The following is a 24,495-nucleotide window of genomic DNA, read 5'->3' as shown; positions in this document are numbered from 1 at the left end:
TTTAGAATTCTCTTAATTAGGAATGCATGCGGTTGTCATTGTTTGAAAACGACCGGGGCTCTAGTGGAAATATCCCGCAAACTAGTCGTTATATTATCACCAAATGTTCATATCAATTTGGCTTGGTTCCACTTTATTTCTGTATCTCTGTGTTTACATCAAAGTGTGGATTCCCCGAGTTCAGCACGTGCTTCTCTAGGAAAACTGAAAGGTGATCATGCGTGTATTGTCTGACTTCTACGATTTGATACTCATCTTGCCCAATAGAGGAAGTATTTAATGCAGACTTTATGGGTTATTGCTGTTAGTTCCAGGTCATATTCTGGCATTTAAAATATTTTCAACCACAACATACTTGCGAATTTGGGTCTATCTATATACATGTTGATCATGCCAAAAATAAAAGATGAATGGATTAAATACATATTTTTTACCCTCCAGATCATCATATTCGAAATCAGTAACTTTGTTTGAAAGTTGGCCGAGGATAGTCTAGCTAATTTCATATACACAACACAGTTAATATGATACTTCTAGCTCAAAATATAACCATCAAATCTTGGAGAGGCGTGAATTTCTTTTATATATTAGTATCAAATTAAATTTATCTAATTATTTAATGCATTTTTCTAATTTTATTCGTGATTAACTGTATACTTCAGTTGTCTCTTTTTTCCATTCATTTTTTCTCATCTTTTTTCCACTCACTTTGATGAAGCAAAGAGTGTGAATATGTGAGAGTAAATACTGAAAGTGTGGTTTGGCCAAACAAAATACAGTGGGAGCAATTAACTTGACTACAAGGAAACTTAACGGAGAACATCCTTATTACGATGTCATAGAAGATGCCAGGAGACTAATAGCTAGTTAATATCTGATCTGCTTATTTGGATTTTCAATCTGAGGATTATGTACACAATACTGATGCTTCAGCTAGATTAGCTCACATTATTTTGGATTTTTTTTTGTAACCACTCTCAACCCCCACCTTCTTGTAAAGAGGTGGTGGTTGATGATAGGTAATGGCCCTGATATATTTTTTCTAAGCAGCCAATTAACATTTTCTAGACTATCTTCCTTCGAGTGCTCCTTTTTTAAGAGATTTCAGTACATCAAAATACAAAGCTATTCCCTTTCCACTTTCCTTTTAAAAAAAAAATATTTGCTTAATTCTTCAAAAGGTAATGGCTTTGTTCTTTTTATGATTAATGCAAAGCCAAAGCTGTGATTGCTGCTCGGGGGGTATGAAAATCATCTTGGAAACACCTATCTTCTACAGCATGTTGATCCATCTCTGGTAGCGATGCCCCATCGCTGGGTAAATTAAAAATTAGGATTTCTTTCTTAGTAGAGGTGTGACAGTCCACATTGAGTGATTAAAGGATTAACCACAACTATGTAAGTGTGTGGTCACTGGTGAGTCGTTCCAAAGTAGCTTAAACTATTTTGGTGTAAGTGACAAGCCTTCATGAGTAATAAATAGGAAAAATTACATTCAAGTCTCAAGTAAGAGAAATTATTACTCTATGGTCCCATGAAATCATCAAATAAGTGTGAAGTCCCAAGGGACTTGTGGGTAAAAGAATCAAATTGTGAAATTACCAAGCTGCTCTTACTAATTAGTTTAGTTGTTAATACATTCCGCGGTAGTTGTTAACATAATTTAGTTATCAATGATAAGCATATAGTGCAAGCGGACATTAGTTGTTAATACATACTGCAATAGTTGTTAACATAACCAATTTAGTTGTCAATAATGAGCATATAGTGCATGTGGACATTAATTGTTAATACATACTGTGATAGTTGTTAACACAACTGGTTTAGTTGTCAATGACAAGTGTGCCGTACAAGTGGACATTAGTTGTTAATACATGCCGCGATAGTTGTTACCATAACTGGTTTAGCTATCAATGACAAGTACATAGTGCGGGTAGACATTAGTTGTTAATATATGTTGCGAAAATTGTTAATATAACCAATTTAATTGTCAATGACAAATATGCAGTACATGTGGATATTAGTTGTTAATATATACTGCGATAGTTGTTAATATAACTAATTTAATTGTCAATAACAAGTGTGTAGTGCATATAGATATTAGTTGTTAATACATGCTACTATAGTTGTTAATATAACTGGTGTAGTTGTCAATGACAAGTACATGGTATATATTAACAATAGTTAATATATACTACGATGATTGTTAATATAGTTAGTTTAGTCGTCAATAAAAAATATGTGGTATAAGTTGATATTAAAGACTAACATATTTGGAAAGCATCTATTATATTTCTTTCATATAAGAACACAACTTTTAAATGGTGGATAAGCTCATTTGTAAAATGTTGAGAGTTGTATGATAACAAGAACTATGAAAGAATGAGTAGAACATCTAATTAAGTCATACAAAAATTTGTTTGTTGAACCTTGAAAAATCAAATATAAATTTATATGTTATGTCATAATATGATATATAGTTTCAATACAAGCGCTCTAAACTTCATTGCAATCATGCATATTCACTATAAAGATTTAATTTAATTTCATGAATAATAATGTCAAAAAAATAAATATTTATTACTCAAATAAAGTCATTCCTAGTTACAAAAAAAGGCACTCCTTGTTACAATAAAATTCATAAATAATTGAAACATCTATTTTTCTTTTTTTTTTAACCCATTTTTTTTTCAACTTATCCATCAGATCCTTCATTCTTCTTGTAATATTCATCTGCAAAGAGGGCATTACCAGAAAAGTTCGAGCTACTTTAGCCATCTTTTCTCTGTGTTCTCTTCACCATCTTTTTAACCCGTAAAAAAAAAAAAACCCAATTCCATCACATTCCAATATATCTTGATAACTTAAGTTGATCTCTTAGCTTTAACATCAAAGAGTAATACTTCAACTTCAGACCCTTTGTCCTCTTTCAACGTCTCTGATTCCTTTTGCCTATAAAAATACCATTTCATCATGGTAAATAATATAGAACAAGATTAGTAATGTTTCTTGAAAAAGATTAGATCAAGTAAATAAAGATGAACAACCTAGAATCCTACTTATATCTACATACCCAAATCAATTTATTTCCACACAATAATTCAATCACAAATCCAGTTCATGATACATTCGGAAAAAAAATTGCTAATCTTCACTACAAATTCATTCACAAGTCTGTATTCTAACAAACAAATTATACCAAGCAAAGCATGAATTATTATGAAAACTCTTTATTCTACCAAGCACTTTCTAAGATAAAAAGCATACTTGAACTGCAATTTCTGAAGCCCCAGCAGGAGGGAGTACGTTATTGAATATTTCTTGGTCTCTTGGATCTTGGTGAGCATGTTATTGACCATAGAGTGACTCCAATGCACTTCCCATGCCAAGCTACTTGTTTTACGAGAGTAAGATTTTGAACCTGACAAAACAACTTTGAACACATATCAATGTTAAAGCTTTAAAAAGAGCAGTCACATGCATGTTAAATTTCTTAGAACTTCATGCCTTCTCTTAGACATCATATAATTGTAATAAACATTATATGGTGTCCAAAAGAAGGCATATGTTATAAGGAATGCAACCAGTAAATTTCATTTAAATTATGTTGTAGTTTCATACCAGTTGACATAACCACCTGAATCTCTCATTAGTGTTATCTTCACAATAGTTTCATTATCATATGTCTATTACAATAGCCGCCATCAACATAACTGTAAATCATCATTCACCTCCCTAGCTAGCAGAAAGTGTCGATTCAACAATAGATAAAATTGAAATGCTCAGCTATATAGCATCAATTGGCCATGCTAAATTACCCAAACCATACAAGATGAGAAGTGTAAAGCTTGCATTCATGAGCTCCATTTTAATTTAGTGTATTGCATAATGCAAGAAAATTGTGAAATGCTCTCCTTTATACATAAAACCACCCCACCTAGAGAAGCAAAATCTAACTCTGTTTCTTATTACACATGGCAAAAGAAAAAATTGTTGAAGAACACCCTCCATGGCTCCACATATAAAGTACCTTTTAAAATTGAGCATTAGTTATGCAAAATCTGATGAAGATTTAAGGTTTATGATAAAATGTGGAAATTATCAATAAAGATAAATAGCCTACAAAGAAGTTAGTATGGCAACAATTTTAGGTTTTGTTAATTGTAAATAAAACAGCAATTAATCAATAAATGCTATCCATTTTTTTATGAGAAAAGTGATTCACAATGGCTTTTTTTAGTTTTAATTATTCTTTCCCATGATTTGATGTCATAATTATTTTTCTGAAAATAAAGATATGACGGAGGGATTCAAAATTCGAGAGTGGATGAATGGATCCATTACGTAAAAATCAGGATCAGCTTTCATAAATACTCATGTCCTCTCACATACAAGTACAAGGATTAAACTCTCTAATCATCTTCAAATACCAACTGGAACTAGTTCGTTGGGACAAAGCAGTGAAAAATACGTTATGAAGAAAGCATAGGAATGTGTTACCAAACAATCGAAGCTTTTTGAAAGGAAACCCCAGAGGAGTCTGTTTCCGATGGGGATGAACAGAGTAATGGCACTTCAACGGTGTCAAGTTCTCTTTTTCCAACGATGACAGTGACAGTGATGAGCTTTAACAAATTTTTCTTCCAATAAAAGTAGAGAGACTAAAGAATGAATGCAATTCAGGGCTCCATAATTCTGAATGATTTCTTCAAATCAGGGGACCATAAATCGGGGAATCAGGGACCCTGCTTCCTTGTCCATTACTGAGGGTAAGGGTAAGGGTATCTTTTCACAATTCCAATCTTTTACTCCCACATCCCCTGGGACTTGTCATATATTTGAAAAATTTTCAGGACTTTTTAGCAGTAATTTTTCGTGTTTGGGACCTGAATGTAATTTTTTCAAATAAATATTCCTCAGAGGAAGATATGTAACAAAGCTCGACCATCAACCCAAATGGACGGTTAATCTAAACTACACATAGCTAGAATAGCTATGAATTACCGTAAACTTTATGGTCATATCCATATTTTGCATGTAAAGAAGTTTACTTTCACAACTAGAAAAACTTGGTTAAAATCTAGTTTTCTCTTGTTCTTGTTTTCATCAATGCCCCTCACTCACATGAGGTTTAGGGCTTTTCGCAAACTCTTGTCTCCAGTTTTTGAATTTTGTTATTCACTTTTTCGCTACAAACCATCGACATAACAAACAAACAAAGTGCCAATCCATTTTATTCGTGCAACCCAAGGGAGAGGGGAAAATTTAAAATAGAAAAACGAATAAGTGCCATAAGTCAGAACTTTTTTTTTTTAATCTACATTTCCCCGAGATTTTGCAGCTCCAAGTTTCAGTCATCTTCTTTTCCCTTCGAATCTCCCCACTCTCTGCCTCTCACTCGCCCTCCCGTACAACTCTTTAGCTCTTTTTTTTTTTTTGCTAAAGTATAGGTATCTTCTTGTTGGAGGCAATCCTACTTGAGATACTGTCTGGTACTAAATATGAGCACCTTTCTCTATGAATATTCAAATCTTGATTCGCCAACGTTATGAGGGACTAACTCCTTCTGCTAGACCCAACCCATTGGTCTTCGGCACAACTCTTTAGCGCACTTACCTCTGGAGTCTAGAGATTGAATATTGGAATCCAAAAGGATTTTGAGGCAGCCCAATCCAAATATTGTAATGTCCAATAGGCCCAATTAATTTAGCCCATTTTCATGTTGGAGTTGTAGCCCATTTAATTATTTTTCAACCAACCACAAAACAGTGTGAAGCCGAAGCTCCTGTGATGATGTGATCACATCATCTTGTACGCATGCTAATGTATCATTTGAGTATATTATATATAATTTTACTTAATTTATTTAACAAAAGTACATTAACTTAATTTTAAACTATAATTTAAATAAATCTTAATTTTTTTTGAAGTTGCATGATAATCCATGCATGACGATAATCTTAATAACTCCTAAAAAATAAAATAAAAAAAGGGTCACAGAAGACACATATATAATGATAAACACTTCTAACAGGCTTTATATTCAGGAAAACTAGATTTTAACTAAGTTTTTTATATATGTTGCCCCTCCTTTGCTCGTAAACAACGTCGTTTCCTATGTGATGTGAAACTCGGGAGTTGCTGAATTAAAAGCGAAGCTGAACGCGAAGTGGCCCTTTGAACCTACCTTCGAAAATCCTGACCAAAATCCATTTTGATTTTCTCATAGTTAGCAGTGAAAATTTTATAATTTAAATTTATGCTTTTATTTTTCAATTTAATGATAAAGTAAAAACATGTCATCTTTTTTCAACATTTTCTAAATTCCCTTTTATTACTCTTTCGGTCCTAAATATAAAACCCATTTTATAGTATAAATCTTTTATTAAGTAATTTTTTTTGCCGGAGTTCTAGATTCCCGAGTAGTGATCTTTTAGAGAGTTTCATGGTTCAAAATACGTCATTTAGCTGGCCGGGAAAAAAAAAACATATCATTCTATAAGAGTTTATGAAATATTGATTATTCCAAAAATACTAATTTCTTGGTGAGATAGTGATACAGATTTAATTAATTAATTTTTTTTGTTAGTTATTTTATTTTGTTAACTATCCACTAACCCACTTATTGATTTTGCATTTTAATTATTTTATTTAAAATTAGGTTATAAGTACCCTAGGTTTTTATTTTGTAAGCGGACTTGGCTTTATTAAACGTATCAAATAGTTTTCTTTCACTCCCGTTCTTGTCTCTGCTCTCCCTTTCTCTCTAATACTCTTCTCTGATCTCCCTTCTCTTCCCCTTTCTCCTTTCTGTTTTACATCAGATAGTTAAAGATAATTTATATCAAAGATTCGAGAGAATATTAATTAAGATTTTTTATTCATTCTCTAATTAATTAATTCGGGAGTCATGAGAGAAATTAGAGAAGGTACCCCTCCATCTTCAAACATAAGTCACATTGTAGGAATATATTTTTTATTATCAAAATATAAGCCATTTTAATTTGTAGAATATCAAGAATATTTAATGTTATCTATATATAATGCATTTGGTCCCTATAATATACGACATTTTGTGAATTCTCGTAAAGCATTTATGAATTATTTCTTAGAAATAACCATACACATCCTCAAAAGCACACACTTTAAAGGTAGAAATTACAGGAGTTAAGAGTGCTAAACAAAACAAAGGTAAAGGGTTTAATCAAGAGAGATAAAAAGATGCGTGTGTGTATATACACACCAAATTAAAAAAATGAAGGAAAATTTTACATTCCTGCAAAATAGTTTTTTTTCCTTATAAATATGCGTCTATTTATGGATCATATCAATAATCATATTTAATTATTGTTATTTAAATATATAAGATTATTTCCTACAATTCCGAAAACACAGTAATGTCTCAGTAGAATTTTAAAAATTACACCATGTGAGTGAGGTAGTTATCATCCGTACGTGTAGATAGAGCAGAACCACGTTGTGCAGTTCATATAGCTGACTCGATCCGATCATGGGGGAGGATTTTGTCATCATGCTTGCGTCTTAAGACACAATATTCTATTAACAGTCTTGTAACAATCAAGTCGTGGAGTGGCATGTTGATATCCATATACTCCTCCAATCCTTGATACAAAACCTATTTAACTAATTTGATTAGATTAAAAAGTTAGATATGTTAGTTAATTATAAAAATATAATATATTTTTCCTAAAATACTATAATATTCTCTCTCTTTATCCTACTTGATTATGGTTGAGGGAGTATCAATAGAAAAAATTGATAAATGTGATAAATAGATCTAGAACCAAAATCAACTCAATTGGGTCTTATATTAAGGACTAGAGGAGTAAGTAATATCATTACTTTCATTAATACATAGGTGGGATTGCGTCATTGGATGATGAGTTTGGGATCATATTGAAAAGAAATCAAGTGGTTGGTCGTCGTCCCAGAATTGAGCCAGGAATTTGCTGTTTTCCTCTGCGCTCAAACACCAAAAGCTTTCTTCATTGTTGCCTTTGTTCATGACGTCGTCATCAAGCAATAAACTCTCCCACCACTCCTTATTCTCTGATGAAGAATCCCTACCTACCCCCACCACTTCACTACTCTCACTCTTCCTATTCTCACTGTCACTGTCATCACTTGCCATTATAGCCTTGTCTGATCTCCAACTACTTTGTTCACTTTTATGAGTATCATTATTATCACAAGTATTCGCAGCTCCTTCTTCAGATGATAATCCCTCTCTACTCGGCCTTGACCAGTTTCTGGACAAAGTCAGAGGTCGGGGCCTTATTACTTTGTGGCTTTTCATCATGCTGGTCGTCTCTTGTTTCTCCTCAGACCGTCGCAGCTTCTTTCGTATGTGGGTGTTCCAGTAATTCTTCACGTCATTTGATGTTCTTCCAGGAAACCTCGCAGCAATCAGCGACCATCTGCGCGCACACACACACACACAAATATGAAGCACTAGTCCACATCATTATTCTAAAAGCAAATATGCTCATTTTGTGCACACTTAATAATAATTAATGACCATGCATATGGTAGGATTAGCTTGTTTGTTTCCTCAATAATATATTGTTTATGTGAAGAGTCATTTCAACACAAATAATGTTCGAATCTATTAACACAAATAATATAATGTTCGAATCTATTACAGCAGTATTCAGTAGATCAGATAAACTTTTGGTCCGGGCAAAAGGCGAAAACGTAACACCTGTTTCCCAGGAGTCTATGGAACCTCATTATCATATCAGCTTCATCCTCAGTGAAGTTTCCTCTCTTGATGTCGGGCTTTAAGTAGTTTATCCACCTCAGTCTACAACTTTTCCGGCATCTATTCAAGCCTGCAAAATGCAGCAACGAGTAGATTAAATAAACTCTAATTAGTACCCATATCATACGTATGTAAATAATAGAAACAGATAGATTTGTTAGTTACCTGCTCTTTGAGGAACTAGGCGCCATTTTCCTTCACCGTGACGTTGGATGCATGCTCTTAGAAGATCGTCTTCTTCTTCAGACCACGTGCCTTTTCTTATTCCTGAGGGAATCTCCATAATAATATATCAAGATATCTGTATATTCTCAAATGATGAGTAGCATTTTGCTTCTTCTTGGTTTTGATTTAAGTAAGTATATTAAGAGACACGAATCACATGCCTCCACGCTATATATAAATCATGAGCACCATACTAGGCTACCACGTGCCCAGCAGGCTAAGCACATGCAAAGACTTGGAGAGGAACGTAACGTCTGGCCACCATTGTGTCCACAGAAACCATAAAGACTTTCATGCAACAGAGAAGTGACATGCGAGACGATTCTTCGCAATATCATTTATTAGCCAGTTACATTTATTTGACTGATGTACGTAATAATGCATCTTCATCATATTCCGTTTTCAATGCTAAGAAAAAGCTTCAAAATCTGGAATACTACCACTACTAGTTCTTAATATAAAACACAGTTGAATAATTTAGAGATAGTAAGAAAGTTATTAAATCACTTTAAAATATTTATATTTATTTTTTAAAAAACTAATTTGACTTACTTATAAATTAATATACAATCTAACGATATACATAAGTATTTAAAAAAAATCATGTATGCAGTAGAAAAGTGTCATGCGAGATAATTCTTCGCAACATCTTATCATTTATTAGCCAATTACAATTGTTTGACTGATGTACGTAATAATAGCATCTTCATCAGATTCCATTTTCAATTTGGTTTGGTTCCACTTTATTTCTGCATGTCTGTGTTTACATCAGAATGTTGATTCACCGAGTTCAGCACGTGCTTCTCTGGGAAAACTGAAAGTTGATCATGCGTGTATTATCTGACTTCTACGATTTGATACTCATCTTGTCCAATCGAGGAGGAGGTATTTAATGCAGACTTTATTGGTTATTGCTTTTAGTTTCAGGTCATATTCTGGCATTTAAAAGATTTTCAACTACAACAAACTTGTGAATTTGGGTCTATCTATATACGTGTTGATCGTGCCAAAATAAAAGACGAATGCATTAAATGCATATTTTTTACCCTCCAGATCATCATATTCGAAATCAGTAACCTTGTTTGAAAGTTAGTTGAGGATATTCTAGATAACTTCATACACATAACAACACAGTTAATATGATACTTCTTCTAGTTCAAAATATAACCATCAAATCTTGGAGAGGCTTGGATTTTTTTTTATAAGTATCAAATAAGTTTGTCTAATTATTTAATATATTTTTGTCATTTTATTCGTGATTAACTGTATATTTCAATTGTCTTTTTTTTTCAATTCATTTTTTCCTCATCTTTTTCCCACTCACTTTCTCTCCCATTTATACTCTTCAGTAGTAAAGGCATTTTAAAAAAATAGGTTGCACTTTTTACATATTTATTGTCTTTAAATAATTTTAGCCAACTTTTTGAGTAGCATAATTTAATTATTTGGTGCTTATACCCAAGTAAAAATAAAATATTGACTAATGACTGAGTCCTTTGATAAATCAATCGAAAAAAGCTTGATCTCATAATTCGAACCAAAGCATTTATGGCCGATGAAGGCATGGCAAAATATCCACGCTCTTCAAGCAGTAATTCTATAGAATCGATCAATCGAATATAGCCACTGTCTTGATCGGGTGATATTTCTTGAATACTACCTCTGGTCCTCAATACTATAGGTTTAGTATTAAGGACCGAGGTAGTATCAAGCTAACCTGATAAATGCATGTATGAAAAAAGTGATATTCGTGCCCTGAACATAATAATACAAAAATTTAGGAGGGCTTATTGATTTCTAAGAATAGAGTCATTAGCTATGCATAAATGGAAAGTCCAACGGAGCAATATAAAATGCAGCCTATGTTTATTTATTTTCCATGGGTTCTTTTACTATCAATCAAATTAATAATATTAAAAACTCTAGCAACAGTTGCAGCTGCAGACATCCTTGCTAAAAGCGCTCTAGCTCGGCCTCTGGACCTACAGATTTTTCATGCTGCTGAGGCTAGTCGAGTGCTTTGTGACTCTGGCATTACTTGGTTGTTCTTTTTTTGTTTGTAGCTTTGGTTCTTTCCTTATCATTTTTTTTTTAAAAAAAAGTCCCAGTTGAATGATTCCAGGTTTTGCCTTTTTTTTTTTTGGAGTGGTGTGGGGGTTCTATTATGCCTTATTGTCTTGTACTCAGGTGGTCACCTATAGCCATGCACTTGCCAAAGAGACCAGATAATGAGATCAAGAACTAGTGGAATATGCATCTGAAGAAAAGATTCACCAAAATGGGAATTGACCCAGTGACCCACAAACCCAGGAATGAGGCCCTTGTGTCTAGCGCCGGTAGCCAATCTTAGCCACATGGCTCAATGGGAGAGTGCTAGGCTTGAAGCTGAAGCAAGGTTGGCCAGAGAATCCAAACAACGTTCATCGCTATCATTTACACCTTCATCTTCTGCTTCTGCCTCAACTTCAGCTCACCCAGTTCTCAAGCCTTGGAATAATGTCGGGTGGCTAAAATCCACTGATCAAAGCATTAACAGTGGTGGTGACCTTGAATCTCCAAAATCTACTCTAACTCTCTCTGAGAACGCCCCACCTATTATGCCTATGATTGAGTTTGTGGGAACTTCTGGTTCTTGTGAGGCAGCAGGAATGGTGAAAGAAGGTGATCAGCGAGAGTGGAACCACAGTAATGGCTTAGAGAATTCAATGTCTTATGCGTCCAGCCTGCATCATGAGTTGACAATTTCCATTACGGAAGGCACATGGACCTCTCAAGAGCCTCTTCTTAGGATTGGTACTGGTGGGGATGTTGTTGCTGGGGATCAGGGATTCAACAATCTGTTGCTTAACACAAACTCTGACGATCGTAGCTTGTCAGAGGAGGGCGGAGGAGAGTCTAACAATTGGGATGATAGTGACGGTGGTGGTGGTGGTGCTGGCAGTGCCATCTTGTGTGAAAATGATAAGAACTACTGGAACAGCATTCTTAATTTAGGGTGTGTTTAGATAGAAACCAAACCATGGTTTCAGAAGTGCTTTTACGGATTACGAAGTAAATATGTGGATGAGATTATCTCGTTTTGCGAAAAAGTGCTTCTGAAACCACGGTTTTGGGATACCCAAACAGGCCCTTAGTTAACTCTAATTGGCCCCCTCATTCCCTCATGTTCTGATTCAAAAGTGTGGGAGACCCATGCATCGTGATTTTCCTTTCCATTATCGTCGTAAGAAGAAGAAATCAGAATCTTACAGAAGAACGGTAAGTTTGCATAGTGGTTCTCGACTTCTGGTCGCTTTTAGAATTCTCTTAGGAATGCATGCAGTTGTCATTGTTTGAAAACAACCAGGGCTCCAGCGGAAATATCCCGCAAACTAGTCGTTATATTATCACCAAATGTTCATATCAATTTGGTTTGGTTCCACTTTATTTCTGTATCTCTGTGTTTACATCAAAGTGTGGATTCCCCGAGTTCAGCACGTGCTTCTCTAGGAAAACTGAAAGTTGATCATGCGTGTATTGTCTGACTTCTACGATTTGATACTCATCTTGTCCTATAGAGGAAGTATTTAATGCAGACTATATGGGTTATTGCTGTTAGTTTCAGGTCATATTCTGGCATTTAAAACATTTTCAACCACAACATACTTGCGAATTTGGGTCTATCTATATACATGTTGTTCATGCCAAAAATAAAAGATGAATGCATTAAATGCATATTTTTCACCCTCCAGATCATCATGTTCGAAATCAGTTAACTTTGTTTGAAAGTTGGCTGAGGATAGTCGAGCTAATTTCATATACACAACACAGTTAATATGATACTTCTTCTAGCTCAAAATATAACCATCAAATCTTGGAGAGGCTTGGATTTATTTTATCTATTAGTATCAAATTAAATTTATCTAATTATTTATCTAATTATTTAATGCATTTTTCTCATTTTATTCGTGATTAACTGTATATTTCAGTTGTCACTTTTTTTCCATTCATTTTTTCTCATCTTTTTTCCACTCACTTTGATGAAGCAAAGAGTGTGAATATGTGAGAGTAAATACTGACAGTGTGGTTTGGCCAAACAAAATAGTGTGGGAGCAATTAACTTGACTACAAGGAAACTTAACGGATATCATCCTTATTACGATGTCATAGAAGATGCCAGGAGACTAATAGTTAGTTAATATCTGATCTGCTTATTTGGATTTTTAATCTAAGGATTATGTACACAATACTGATGCTTCAGCTAGATTAGCTCACATTATTTTGGATTTTTTTTGTAACCACTTTCAACCCCCACCTTCTTGTAAGGAGGTGGTGGTTGATGATAGGTAATGGCCCTGATATATATTTTTTCTAAGCAACCAATTAACACTTTCTAGACTATCTTCCTTAGAGTGCTCTTTTTTAAAGATATTTCAGTACACCAAAAAAAAAAAAAAAACTATTCCTTTTCCAGTTCCCTTTTCTTTTCTTTTTTTTTTTTCCAAATCTTTGCTTAATTCTTCAAAAGGTAATAGCTTTGTTCTTTTATGATTGATGCAAAAACAAAGCTACGATTGCTGCTCAGGGGAGTATGAAATTCATCTTGGAAACACCTATCTTCTACAGCATGTCGACCCATCTCTGGTAGCAATGCTTCATCGCTGGGTAAATTAAAAATTAGGATTTCTTTCTTACTAGAGGCGTGACAGTCCACATTGAGTGATTAAAGGATTAACCACAACTATGTAAGTATGTGGTGATTGGTGAGTCCTTCCAAAGTAGCTTAAACTATTTTGGTGCAAGTGACAAGCCTTTGTGTTTAATTAATGTAGACTCTAATCTAATGATCTAATATTCCTCAGAGGAAGATATGTAACAAAGCTCGACCATCAACCCAAATGGACGGTTCATCTAAACTACACATAGCAAGAATAGCAGTGAATTACCGTAAACTTTATGGTCATATCCATATTTTGCACGTAAAGAAGTTTACTTTCACAACTGACAAAACTTGTCTAAAATCTAGTTTTCCGGAACATAAAGCCTTTTCGCATTCTCTTGTCTCCAGTTTTCGAACTTTGTTAAAACATATGTGTAACAAAAATTCACTTTTTCGCTACAGACCATCGACATAACAAACAAAGAAAATGCCGATCCATTTTATTCGTGCAACCCAAGGGAGAGGGGAATTTAAAATAGAAAAACGAATAAGTGCCATGTATCAGAACTTTTTTTTTTTTTAATCTACATTTTTACACCCATTGCACTCATCCTCAAGCTCAGAAATGTGAAAAGAGAATAGCAATCCTCAACTATTTACACAGACCATTAAAGAGTCAGAAATCTTACAGGAAAAAAAAAATGATAAATAAACGAAAATGCACCTCGCTAAACTTCAGTGATCCGGCCAAACAAAAACAAGCCACACGGATTGGAGTTCCCCGAGATTTTGCAGCTCCAAGCTTCGGTCATCTTCTTTTCCCTTCGAATCTCTTCCCTCTCCGCCTGTTAGCGTCGGTTTCTTACGAAGAAGATGAGAATGAAAAAAAATTTAATTAAAATATATATATGATCTTAAAAAATATATTTTTAGTCGTCTAATTCTAAGTTTTTTTTAAAAAAAATAATAATATTAGGATTTTAAATATTATTAAAATATTCTTAAATACTAATATACTAAGTTTAATTTTCAAAATATCTATACTTGTTATAGAAAATCATCATTAAAACCTAATAATTTTAAGATTAAAAAACCAAATGTTTATTTTTTTAAGTTAAAAGACCAAATTAAAACTTTATACAAAATTAAAAGATTAAATGTATATTTTAATTAAAAATTTAATAAGCTCAATTTAAAAATAATGTTAAAAATTTTAATTAATTTTTATTATTGTTTTATTTTTTATTTTATTTATAAATGATTTTCAACATATTTTATATAAAAAAAATTTTAAATTTTATTAAAATTCATTAAAATTTAATAATTTTTTAATTTTAATTCTATTTAACGCATATTATATCTTATCTAAATAAAATAAATATAATAATAAATAAATAGTAAAATTGTATATTTATATAAAAAAATTTCTCAATATCTCATAAATAGGATAAAAAATATTTTTTATCTTATAAATAGGATCCGAGGAGTATATTACTTTTTTTATAAAAATTTTAAAATCTCACTTTTTAATTTTTTTAAATAAAATTTATTAAAAAAAAAAAAATTTCCTCCCATTACCCTCTTGCCAAACAGTATTTTAGGGATTGAATATTGGAATCCAGAAAGATTTTGCGCCAGCCCAATCCAAATATTGGAATATCCAATAGGTCCACTAAATTTAGCCCATTTTCATGTTCGAGTAGTAGCCCATTTAATTATTTTTCAACCAAAACACAAAACAGTATGAAGCCGAAGCTCCTCTGATCACGTCATTTTATACGCATGCTCACGGATCATTTGAGTATATTATATATAATTTTATTAATTTATTTAACAAAAGTACATCAACTTAATTTTAAACTATAATTTAAATAAATCTTAATTTTTTTGAAGTTGGATGATAATCCATGCGTGACGATAATTTAAATAACTCATAGAAAAAAGAGTCACAGAAAATATAAAACCTATCTTATAGTGTAAATTTTTTATTAAGTAATTTTTTTTGCCGGAGTTCTAGATTCCCGAGTAGTGATCTTTTTAGAGAGTTTCATGGTTCAAAATACGTCATTTAGCTGGCCGGAAAAAAAAACATATCATTCTACAAGAGTTTATGAAATATTGATTATTCCAAAAATACTAATTTCTTGGTGAGATAGTTAAAGGTAGTTTATATCAAAGATTCAGAGAATATTAATTAAAATTTTTTTATTCATTCTCTAATTAATTAATTTGGGAGTCATGAGAGAAATTAGAGAAGGCATCCCTCCATCTTCAAACATAAGTCACATTTTGGGAATATATTTTTTATTATCAAAATATAAGCCATTTTAATTTGTAGAGTATCAAGAATATTTAATGTTATCTATATCTAATGCATTTGGTCCCTATAATATACGACGACATTTTGTGAAATCTGGTCAAGCATTTATGAATTATTTCTTAGAAATAACCATACACCTCCTCTAAAGCACACACTTTAAAGAGATAAAAAGGTGCGTGTGTGTATATACACACCAAATTAAAAAATGAAGGAAAATTTTACATTCCTGCAAAATAGTTTTTTTCCCATGTAAATAATCACCATGCGTTTATTTATGGATTGTATCAATAATCATATTTAATTATTGTTATTTAAATATATAAGATTATTTCCTACAATTACGAAAATACAGTAGTGTCTCAGTAGAATTTTAAAGCTATCATCCGTACGTGTAGATTGAGCAGAACCACGCTGTGCAGTTTCACATAGCTGACTCGATCTGATCATGGGGGAGGATTTTGTCGTCATGCTTGCGTGCTAAGACACAGTATTCTATTCAGAGTCTTGTAACAAGGAAGTCGCAGAGTGGCATGTCAATATGCATAGAATTAATATCATCACTTTCAGTAATACATAGGTGGGATTGAGTCATTGGATGATGAGTTGGGGATCATATTGAAAAGAAATCAAGCGGTTGGTGGTTGGTCGTCGTCCCAGAATTGAGCCAGAAATTTGTTGTTTTCCTCTGCGCTCAAACACCAAAGCTGTCTTCTTCGTTGCCTTTGCTCATGACGTTGCCATCAAGTAATAAACAAAATCACTAGTCATGTGCTATGAGTACTGCTTTGTATCTCACATAGTTTCATCTCGTCGGTAACTAATGCAAGTCGTAGATTTCTATCTTCTTCTCCTAATTCTGAATACTCAATATCAAACTTCTTCCATTCTGGAGAATCAGCAGGATGCCGAAACTTGCCATCTTTAATCCTTTCCTCCATATGCCATCTTAAATTTCTCGCATCTTCTAAATTACTATACAAATGTCTGAATCTCAGCACAATAGAAAAATACCATAATGCATTCTTCAGGCTCTCCCTATTTTTTTTGGTAATGTGATGCATTACACTTAGGACATTCAGTTAGTGATTTATATTCCTTTCTAAACAAAATGCAATTACTGGGACAAGCGTGTATCTTCTCATAGCTGAGGCCAATAGAGCGCAAAACTTGCTTTACATCATATGTTTTGCTTGGAAGCTCGTTTCTGTTGGTAGTATTTGTTTAACAAGCGAAAGTAGTTTTGTGAAACTTGTGTCGTTCCACCCATTTTTTGCCTTCAAATTATACAGTTTTAAAATTGCAGACAATTTTGTAAAGTCCGTACAACTTTCATATAGAGCTGTCTCAGCATCATACTTCAATCTGTCAAACATTTCTGAACAATCCTCAAGTTCTTGTTCAATCGCATTGGCCATATCCTCAAGACGGTTAGGTTCACATGTACTTGTGTCAAAATTAGATGATTCACAACTTTTATTATGTCCTCGACTACTATTACTCGCATCTCTTGTCTCTCCGTACTTTGTCTAACACGAATAACTTTGATCGATTCCATTAATAATTAAGTGGCTCTCACAAACAGATGGCGAAACCCACTTCAGAAAGCAACACTTAAGACAGGGGTAAATAATCCTATTGTGATCATCAAAGTGCTCAACTGCAAATTTAATAAAATATTCTACCCCTTCCTAATATTTCTTTGATAAACGATTAGTGGAATCCATTCCTTGTCCATAGTCCCCAACTAAGATGAATCATTTAGGGAAAATGTGATCAGCGACTTAAAGATATTGTGAGAATTAAACAAAAATAAGAAGTCAATGCATGAGGCACTATTGATCACATTTATCCCTTTTTAATTCTACTTGTTAACAATTAGTAATTCTAGTTGTTAACAACTAGTAATTCAACAAAAATTCACTTTGACTTTAGTTTGAAAAATATTTTACTACTACTAATATGCTATTCCAATTGAAAAAAATTTGACAATATAATGACTTATAACTTAGCATTTTCAAGCTTTATGCTCTCTATTTTGCTTCAAATAAAGTCATAAGAAGCAAACCATTAGACAATTTCAATAACAACATCCAAGTTAATTAACATTCAATAATTTAGAAAAACATAAAACATAGGCCATCAATTCAATTTCAATTACAAAAACAGAATTTATGGCAAAAGAGCATGGAAAAAGCAAACATATAGGTGCCATTTCATTCAGCCTACGTCTTGCACACCTTTGGGGGTCAAAATCAACAAAATTCATAAACTAAGGATTGTAGTGACCTAAAACCTGGGGTTTTCTCAAAAGAGTCTTATACAATGACTATCTAGGAAACTAAATGCCTAGATGAAGTTAAAAATAAGATTGGGGTTTACAAGGCACTTTAAGTAGAATAAACAATGTAATGAAAGGAATATTTTTGGATTTTTGAAAATAAAATAAAGTAGAATTTACCAACAGAATTCTATAAACCCGCATCCTAAATCAAATTTACCAACAGAATTATCCATCAATTAGACATACTTAATAACTCCATATCACAAAACTCAATCCAAATGCTTAAATTGACAAACAAGCTTTAAATATATAAATCAATCCAAATCACAGTAACTAGCTCTGAAAAATGTATCATCAAAATCTGAACTAAACCAATACAATGATAATCCTAACGGCCCTATTGTTCAGATGGAGAGAAGAACCTATGATTAGCTTTTTCAGGAAATTTCCAAACGAACAATTTCAACAAAATCTTTCAATTTCTTATTTTACGAATGTATAAAAATGGCTATAACAGAGTTTGTTATTCGTATTAACAGCTACTTTAGGAAGAATGTATTTATGCGGTTATACAAGTTCAAGATGATCAAAGTACATCCTAAAAACACTAAGGGGCTGTTTGATTCAAGGAAAGTCTAGCTCAGGAAATAGAAAATCCAGATTTTTTGTTGATCGAACATGGGAAAACAAAAAAAAAAACCATCCTCCTCAATCAAATAGAGAAATAGTTTGATAATGAAGCAAAAATAATTGCTCATCCTATCATTCAGTTTCAACTAAAAGCATTTGGAAAAAATACTACCAACCTGAAGCTGCAAGCTATGATAATGGAGGAAGACACATAGTGCGATGAGGCAAGAATGAAGGAGGAGCACCACAGAGAGCAACATTGATGGAGGATGAACCACAAAAACCAAAGAGAAAGACCAAAAATGAGGTGGGGATGGCAGATTATAGGTCTATGAGGTCTGGGCAGAGCTTGGGAAGAAGAAGGGCGCTTGAAATTTCAAACCGAAGTCGAGCGAAATGAACAGATTAGGGGTTTTTTTTAAGACAATACTTGATGGTTTTTCAATAAAACTGACGAGTATTCTTAACAAATACTTGACGGCTTCATTGAAAAACCGTCAAGTATTATTAAACTTGTTGGTTATAAAGGAATCGTCAAATATTTGTTAAGAATACTTGACGGTTCTTTCGAGTATTCTTAAAAAATATTTCACGGTGCCTTTAAAAACTAAAACTGTGAATTTTTACTCTTATTTGATGGTTTTATTTATAACCGTCAAGTATGATGCGTCAAGTATTTCTCATTCTATAGTAGTGCTGGTTCACCTGTTTTCCGGTTGAACCGGCCAGTCTGATTTGGTTTGGTTTTTTTCTCCTTATATTTTTTTAAAAATAATCACACACCTCCTCAAAAGCACACACTTTAAAGGTAGAAATTACAGGAGTTAACGGTGCTAAACAAAACAAAGGTAAATGGTTTAACCTAGAGAGATAAAAGGGGTGTGTGTACACCAAATTAAAAAAAAAATGAACGAAAAGTACACATTCCTGCAAAATAGTTTTTTTTTAATAAATAATCACCACGCTTTTATTTATGGGTTATATCAATAATCGTATTTAATTATTGCAATTTAAATATATAAGATTATTTCCTACAATTCCGAAAAGACAGTAGTGTCTCAGTAGAATTTTAAAGATTACTCCATATGATTGATGCAGCTATCATCCGTACGTGTAGATAAAGCAGAACAACGCTGTGTATTTCCTATAGCTGACTCGATCCGATCATGGGGGAAGATTTTGTCATCACGCTTGCGTGTTAAGACCCAATATTCTATTCACGGTCTTGTAATAATCAAGTCGCGGAGTGGCATGTCAATATCCATAATTAATATCATCACTTGCATTAATACACAGGTGGGATAGCGTCATTGGATGATGAGTTTGGGATCATATTGAAAAGAAATCAAGCGGTTGGTGGTTGGTCGTCGTCCCAGAATTGAGCCAGAAATTTGCGAATTCCTCTGCGCCCAAACACCAAAAGCTGTCTTCTTCGTTGCCTTTGTTCATGACGTCGTCATCAAGCAACAAACTTTCCCACCACTCCTTCTTCTCTGCTGAAGAATCCCCACCTGCCCCCGCCACTTCACTACTCTCACTTTTCTTATTCTTACTGTCACTATCATCACTCGCCATTATAGCCTTGTCTGATCTCCGACTACCTTGTTCACTTTTATGAGTATCATTATTATCACAAGTATTCGCAGCTCCTTCTTCAGATAATCCCTCTCTACTCGGCCTTGACCAGTTTCTGGACAAAGTCAGAGGTCGGGGCCTTATCACTTTGTGGCTTTTCATCATGCTGGTCGTCTCTTGTTTCTCCTCAGACCGTCGCAGCTTCTTTCGTATGTGGGTGTTCCAGTAATTCTTCACGTCATTTGATGTTCTTCCAGGAAACCTCGCAGCAATCAGCGACCATCTGCGCGCGCACACACACACACACATATAAATATGAAGCAATAGTCCACATCATTAGCACTGTTCTAAAAGCAAATATATATATACTCATTTTGTGCACACTTAATAATAATTAATGACCATGCATATGGTAGGATTAGGTTGTTTGTTTCCTCATGTACTACCTTATAATGTATTGTTTATGTGAAGAGTCATTTCGACACGAATAATTAATGTTCGAATCTATTAAAGTAGTATTCAGTAGATCAGATGAACTTTTGGTCCGGACAAAAGGCGAAAACGTAACACCTGTTTCCCAAGAGTCTATGGAACCTCATTATCATATCAGCTTCATCCTCAGTGAAGTTTCCTCTCTTGATGTCTGGCTTTAAGTAGTTTATCCACCTCAGTCTACAACTTTTCCGGCATCTATTCAAGCCTGCAAAATGGAGCAACGAGTAGATTAAATAAACTCTAATTAATGCGCATATCATATGTATATAAATAACATACACAGATAGATTCATTAATCACCTGCTCTTTGAGGAATTAGGCGCCATTTTCCTTCACCGTAACGCTGGATGCATGCTCTTAGAAGATCATCTTCTTCTTTAGACCACGTGCCTTTTCTTACTCCTGAGGGAATTCTTACTCCTGAGGGAATCTCCATAATAATATATCAAGATATCTATATAATCTCAAATGATGAGTAGTATTTTGCTTCTTCTTGGCTTTGATTTAAGTAAGTATATTTAAGAGATACGAATGACATGCATCCCGCTATATATAAATCATGAGCACCATGCTAGGCTACCACGTGCCCAACATGCTAAGCACATGCAAAGACTTGGAGAGGAACGCAACGTGTGGCCACCCTTGTGTCCACAGAACCATGAAGACTTCGATTCACTAGTTCTGATAAGGCTGGAATTGACTTTTTTATGCAACAGAGAAGCGTCAGCGATTCTTCACAATATCTTACCACCTCTGGTACTTAATAGTGACTCTGGTCCTTAATATAAGATCCTATTTAACTTTTAGTTTGGTCCTAATTATAAAACCGCAATCTATTTTATCTCTCATATTTATGTATTTTTTTCTAAAATAGTCCTTCTAATAATGATAGTTATAACCAATATACTTAATTAGCAAGAATATTTTAGGAATGACAACACTTATTTATTACAAATAACTAACTTAACTTACTTCCTCAATCTCCTCAAATTAGTCAACTGGGTCTTATAATTAGGATCGGAGGTAGTATAAACTTTGTTTGGTTTTATTTTGGTCCTAAATATAAGACCCTAATTCACTTTGTCTCTTATATTTATAATTTTTTTTCCAAGATAGTCCTTCGAATAATGATGGTTCTAGCTAATACACTTAATTAGTAAGGATATTTTAGGAAAAACAACATCTATTAAGTAGAAATAACTAACTTAACTTATTTTCTTAATCTCCTCAAATTAGTCAACTAGTTCTTATAATTAGGACATGAGGTAGTATCATTTATTAGCCAATGATAATAATGCATCTTCATCATATTTCATTTTCAATACAAAGAAAAGCTTCAAAACCTAAAATACTTTCACCGGTCCTCAATATAAAACTTAGTTAAATAATTTGAAGATAATAAAAAATTTATTAAATGACTTAAAATTATTTATATTTATTATTTTTCTCTAAACCAATTTGATTTATTTGTAAATTGATATATAATCTCATGATACGTATAAATATTTTAAAAATATCATATAATATACGTTATAATTAACAAATTTGACAACTTTTTTAATTTCTAAATTAGTCGACTGCTTTCTATACCGGGGTTCTGATGTCAGTAGTGGGAGACCAGAGAGGCTTCTTTAGCTGTGCGTACACATATACGCGTGGGTGTTTTAATTTATTGCAGATGTGACAGCATGTCGGACGATTCCTGATCGATCCCCCTTGTTGTTTCTCGCTTAGCTTGGTCCACTACTGTCATCGATCTCAAATCTTAATTTTCTTCCCACTTTTTCGAGCCTGCACACTAAAATGGTTCTGGGCTCTAATCCTCTTTGTAATATCTCAGTCTTCAGAATGCTTTTTTCCCCTTGTCCAAAAACTACACCATTTTATATATTACTTCCAATCTTTAATATAAAAATTTATTTAATTTTTATTTTGATTTTAAATATAAAATTTTAATTTACTTTGTCTCTTATATTTATTCATTTTTTTAAAATAGTCATAATAGTTTTAGCCAATATACTTGATTAACAAGAATATGTTAGAAAAAATAACATATATTTATTACAAATAACTAACTTAACTAGTTTTTTTATTTATTCAAATTAGTCAATTAGATCTTATATTAAAGATTGGAGGTAATATATGTCAAAAGACAGCTTGATTCCATATATATATATATTCAGCATGCACCATCCATGAATATGTAATAGTTTCTGGATTCGCTATTTATGATCGAACACATACAAGCATAATGATTTGCTTTACTCGTTATTACGCTTTATATGTTTTGGAAAAGAATCGTTTGTACCACTGTTATCAAACTCGCGAGTTAACTCTCTGAGTTTAATGTTTTTATGTTTTCAGCTAACAAAACCATGTTGACTCACTCTTAAACTCGAGATAAGTGTAAACTCAGTTAAACTTATGAGTTTATTTACCGAGTTTATCGTTTTTATATTTTTAACTTACAAAATCATGTCAACTCGCTCTCAAACTCATACTAAAATTTTAAATTTTATTATGTTTAATGATTTTATATATGAGTTTTATAGAAATTTCTTTGTTAAATGTGATAAATTATGAACATTGATGCATATAATTTTAATTCTTTAAATTTAAAATATATTTAAATAAAATTTTTCTCATTTTTTATACATTAATTATTTGATTATATATTTTTAATATCAATTTATTAATAAAAGTAAACTCTTACGAGTTTACGATCTGAGTTTACTATTCGAGTTTTTATCGTTATCACGAGTTTACTTAATCTTATGAGTCTGACAACTTGGTCCATACTGTAACCATGATTCCCAGATTTTATGTTTAATTTGGAGGACTAAGTCAAAGTGGAAGATCTTGTAGTAAAATCAATCTGCACTGCATATATGTACGACAATACTTGCAATAAATGGGACATCATCAATCTAGACAACAAGAAGTTATGTACTAAATATATAAGAAACTATGAATAAATTCGAATAATATACTGCAATATAAATCACGATCAAATTACATCAGTTAATTGCAATAATAACCCCCCCATCAACCATTAGATTTAGTTAGGTGAGAATTATGGGTGAGATGCTTAGAGAAAATAAAAGGCATAAAGGGAAAGCAAGAATAGAGGTAGATAAATCAGTATGGTCTATATGCCCTCTTCTTTATTCAACACATATATGAGTGTTGGATTTCTATTATTGAACAAAAATATGATATCCTAATTAATGAATATACAAAAACCAGTTTATCATGATAATACGGAACAAATTCTGTTGGAAATGGCCTGCCGTTTTCTCTATGTACGCCGAAGGAAGAGTGCGATGGGATATGTATAGAGTTATTAGAATTTGAATACTTGTTTTATTATAATGACCTCTAAGACTTGGACTAGGATTTGATTTGAATGAGTGTAATCATTTAGATTACTAGGTTATCTTTTATTTTAAAGTGAAATTTGACTATATTTCCTTTTGTTATTATAGGGTTATGATGATTATTAGAGTTATATATATATATATATATATATATATATAACTAGAGAGTTG

The 24,495-nt window shown here is 32.8% G+C and overlaps 2 protein-coding genes and 1 pseudogene across 2 annotated transcripts; 1 reads left to right on the top strand and 2 right to left on the bottom strand.

Moving 5' to 3' along the window:
- Positions 1-7,912: 7,912 nt before the first annotated feature.
- Positions 7,913-9,065, bottom strand: LOC114735962 (transcription factor WER-like). The gene is made up of 3 exons (XM_028923750.1): positions 8,948-9,065; positions 8,723-8,852; positions 7,913-8,438 (listed from the first exon to the last, which is right to left on the bottom strand). Exons 1-3 carry the CDS (start codon positions 9,063-9,065, stop codon positions 7,913-7,915), a joined length of 774 nt encoding a protein of 257 aa, XP_028779583.1.
- A 2,106-nt stretch (positions 9,066-11,171) lies between these two features.
- On the top strand, positions 11,172-12,012 carry LOC114735961 (transcription factor MYB106-like; annotated as a pseudogene).
- An 8,194-nt stretch (positions 12,013-20,206) lies between these two features.
- On the bottom strand, positions 20,207-21,383 carry LOC114735959 (transcription factor WER-like). The gene is made up of 3 exons (XM_028923749.1): positions 21,248-21,383; positions 21,023-21,152; positions 20,207-20,735 (listed from the first exon to the last, which is right to left on the bottom strand). Exons 1-3 carry the CDS (start codon positions 21,381-21,383, stop codon positions 20,207-20,209), a joined length of 795 nt encoding a protein of 264 aa, XP_028779582.1.
- Positions 21,384-24,495: the final 3,112 nt, after the last annotated feature.

Source organism: Neltuma alba, unplaced genomic scaffold (genome assembly GCF_004799145.2).
Source record: "Neltuma alba isolate B1F8T4 unplaced genomic scaffold, ASM479914v2 tig00013273_pilon, whole genome shotgun sequence".
Classification (NCBI taxonomy): Eukaryota; Viridiplantae; Streptophyta; class Magnoliopsida; order Fabales; family Fabaceae; genus Neltuma; species Neltuma alba.
This window is presented reverse-complemented; position numbering and strand designations above follow the sequence as displayed.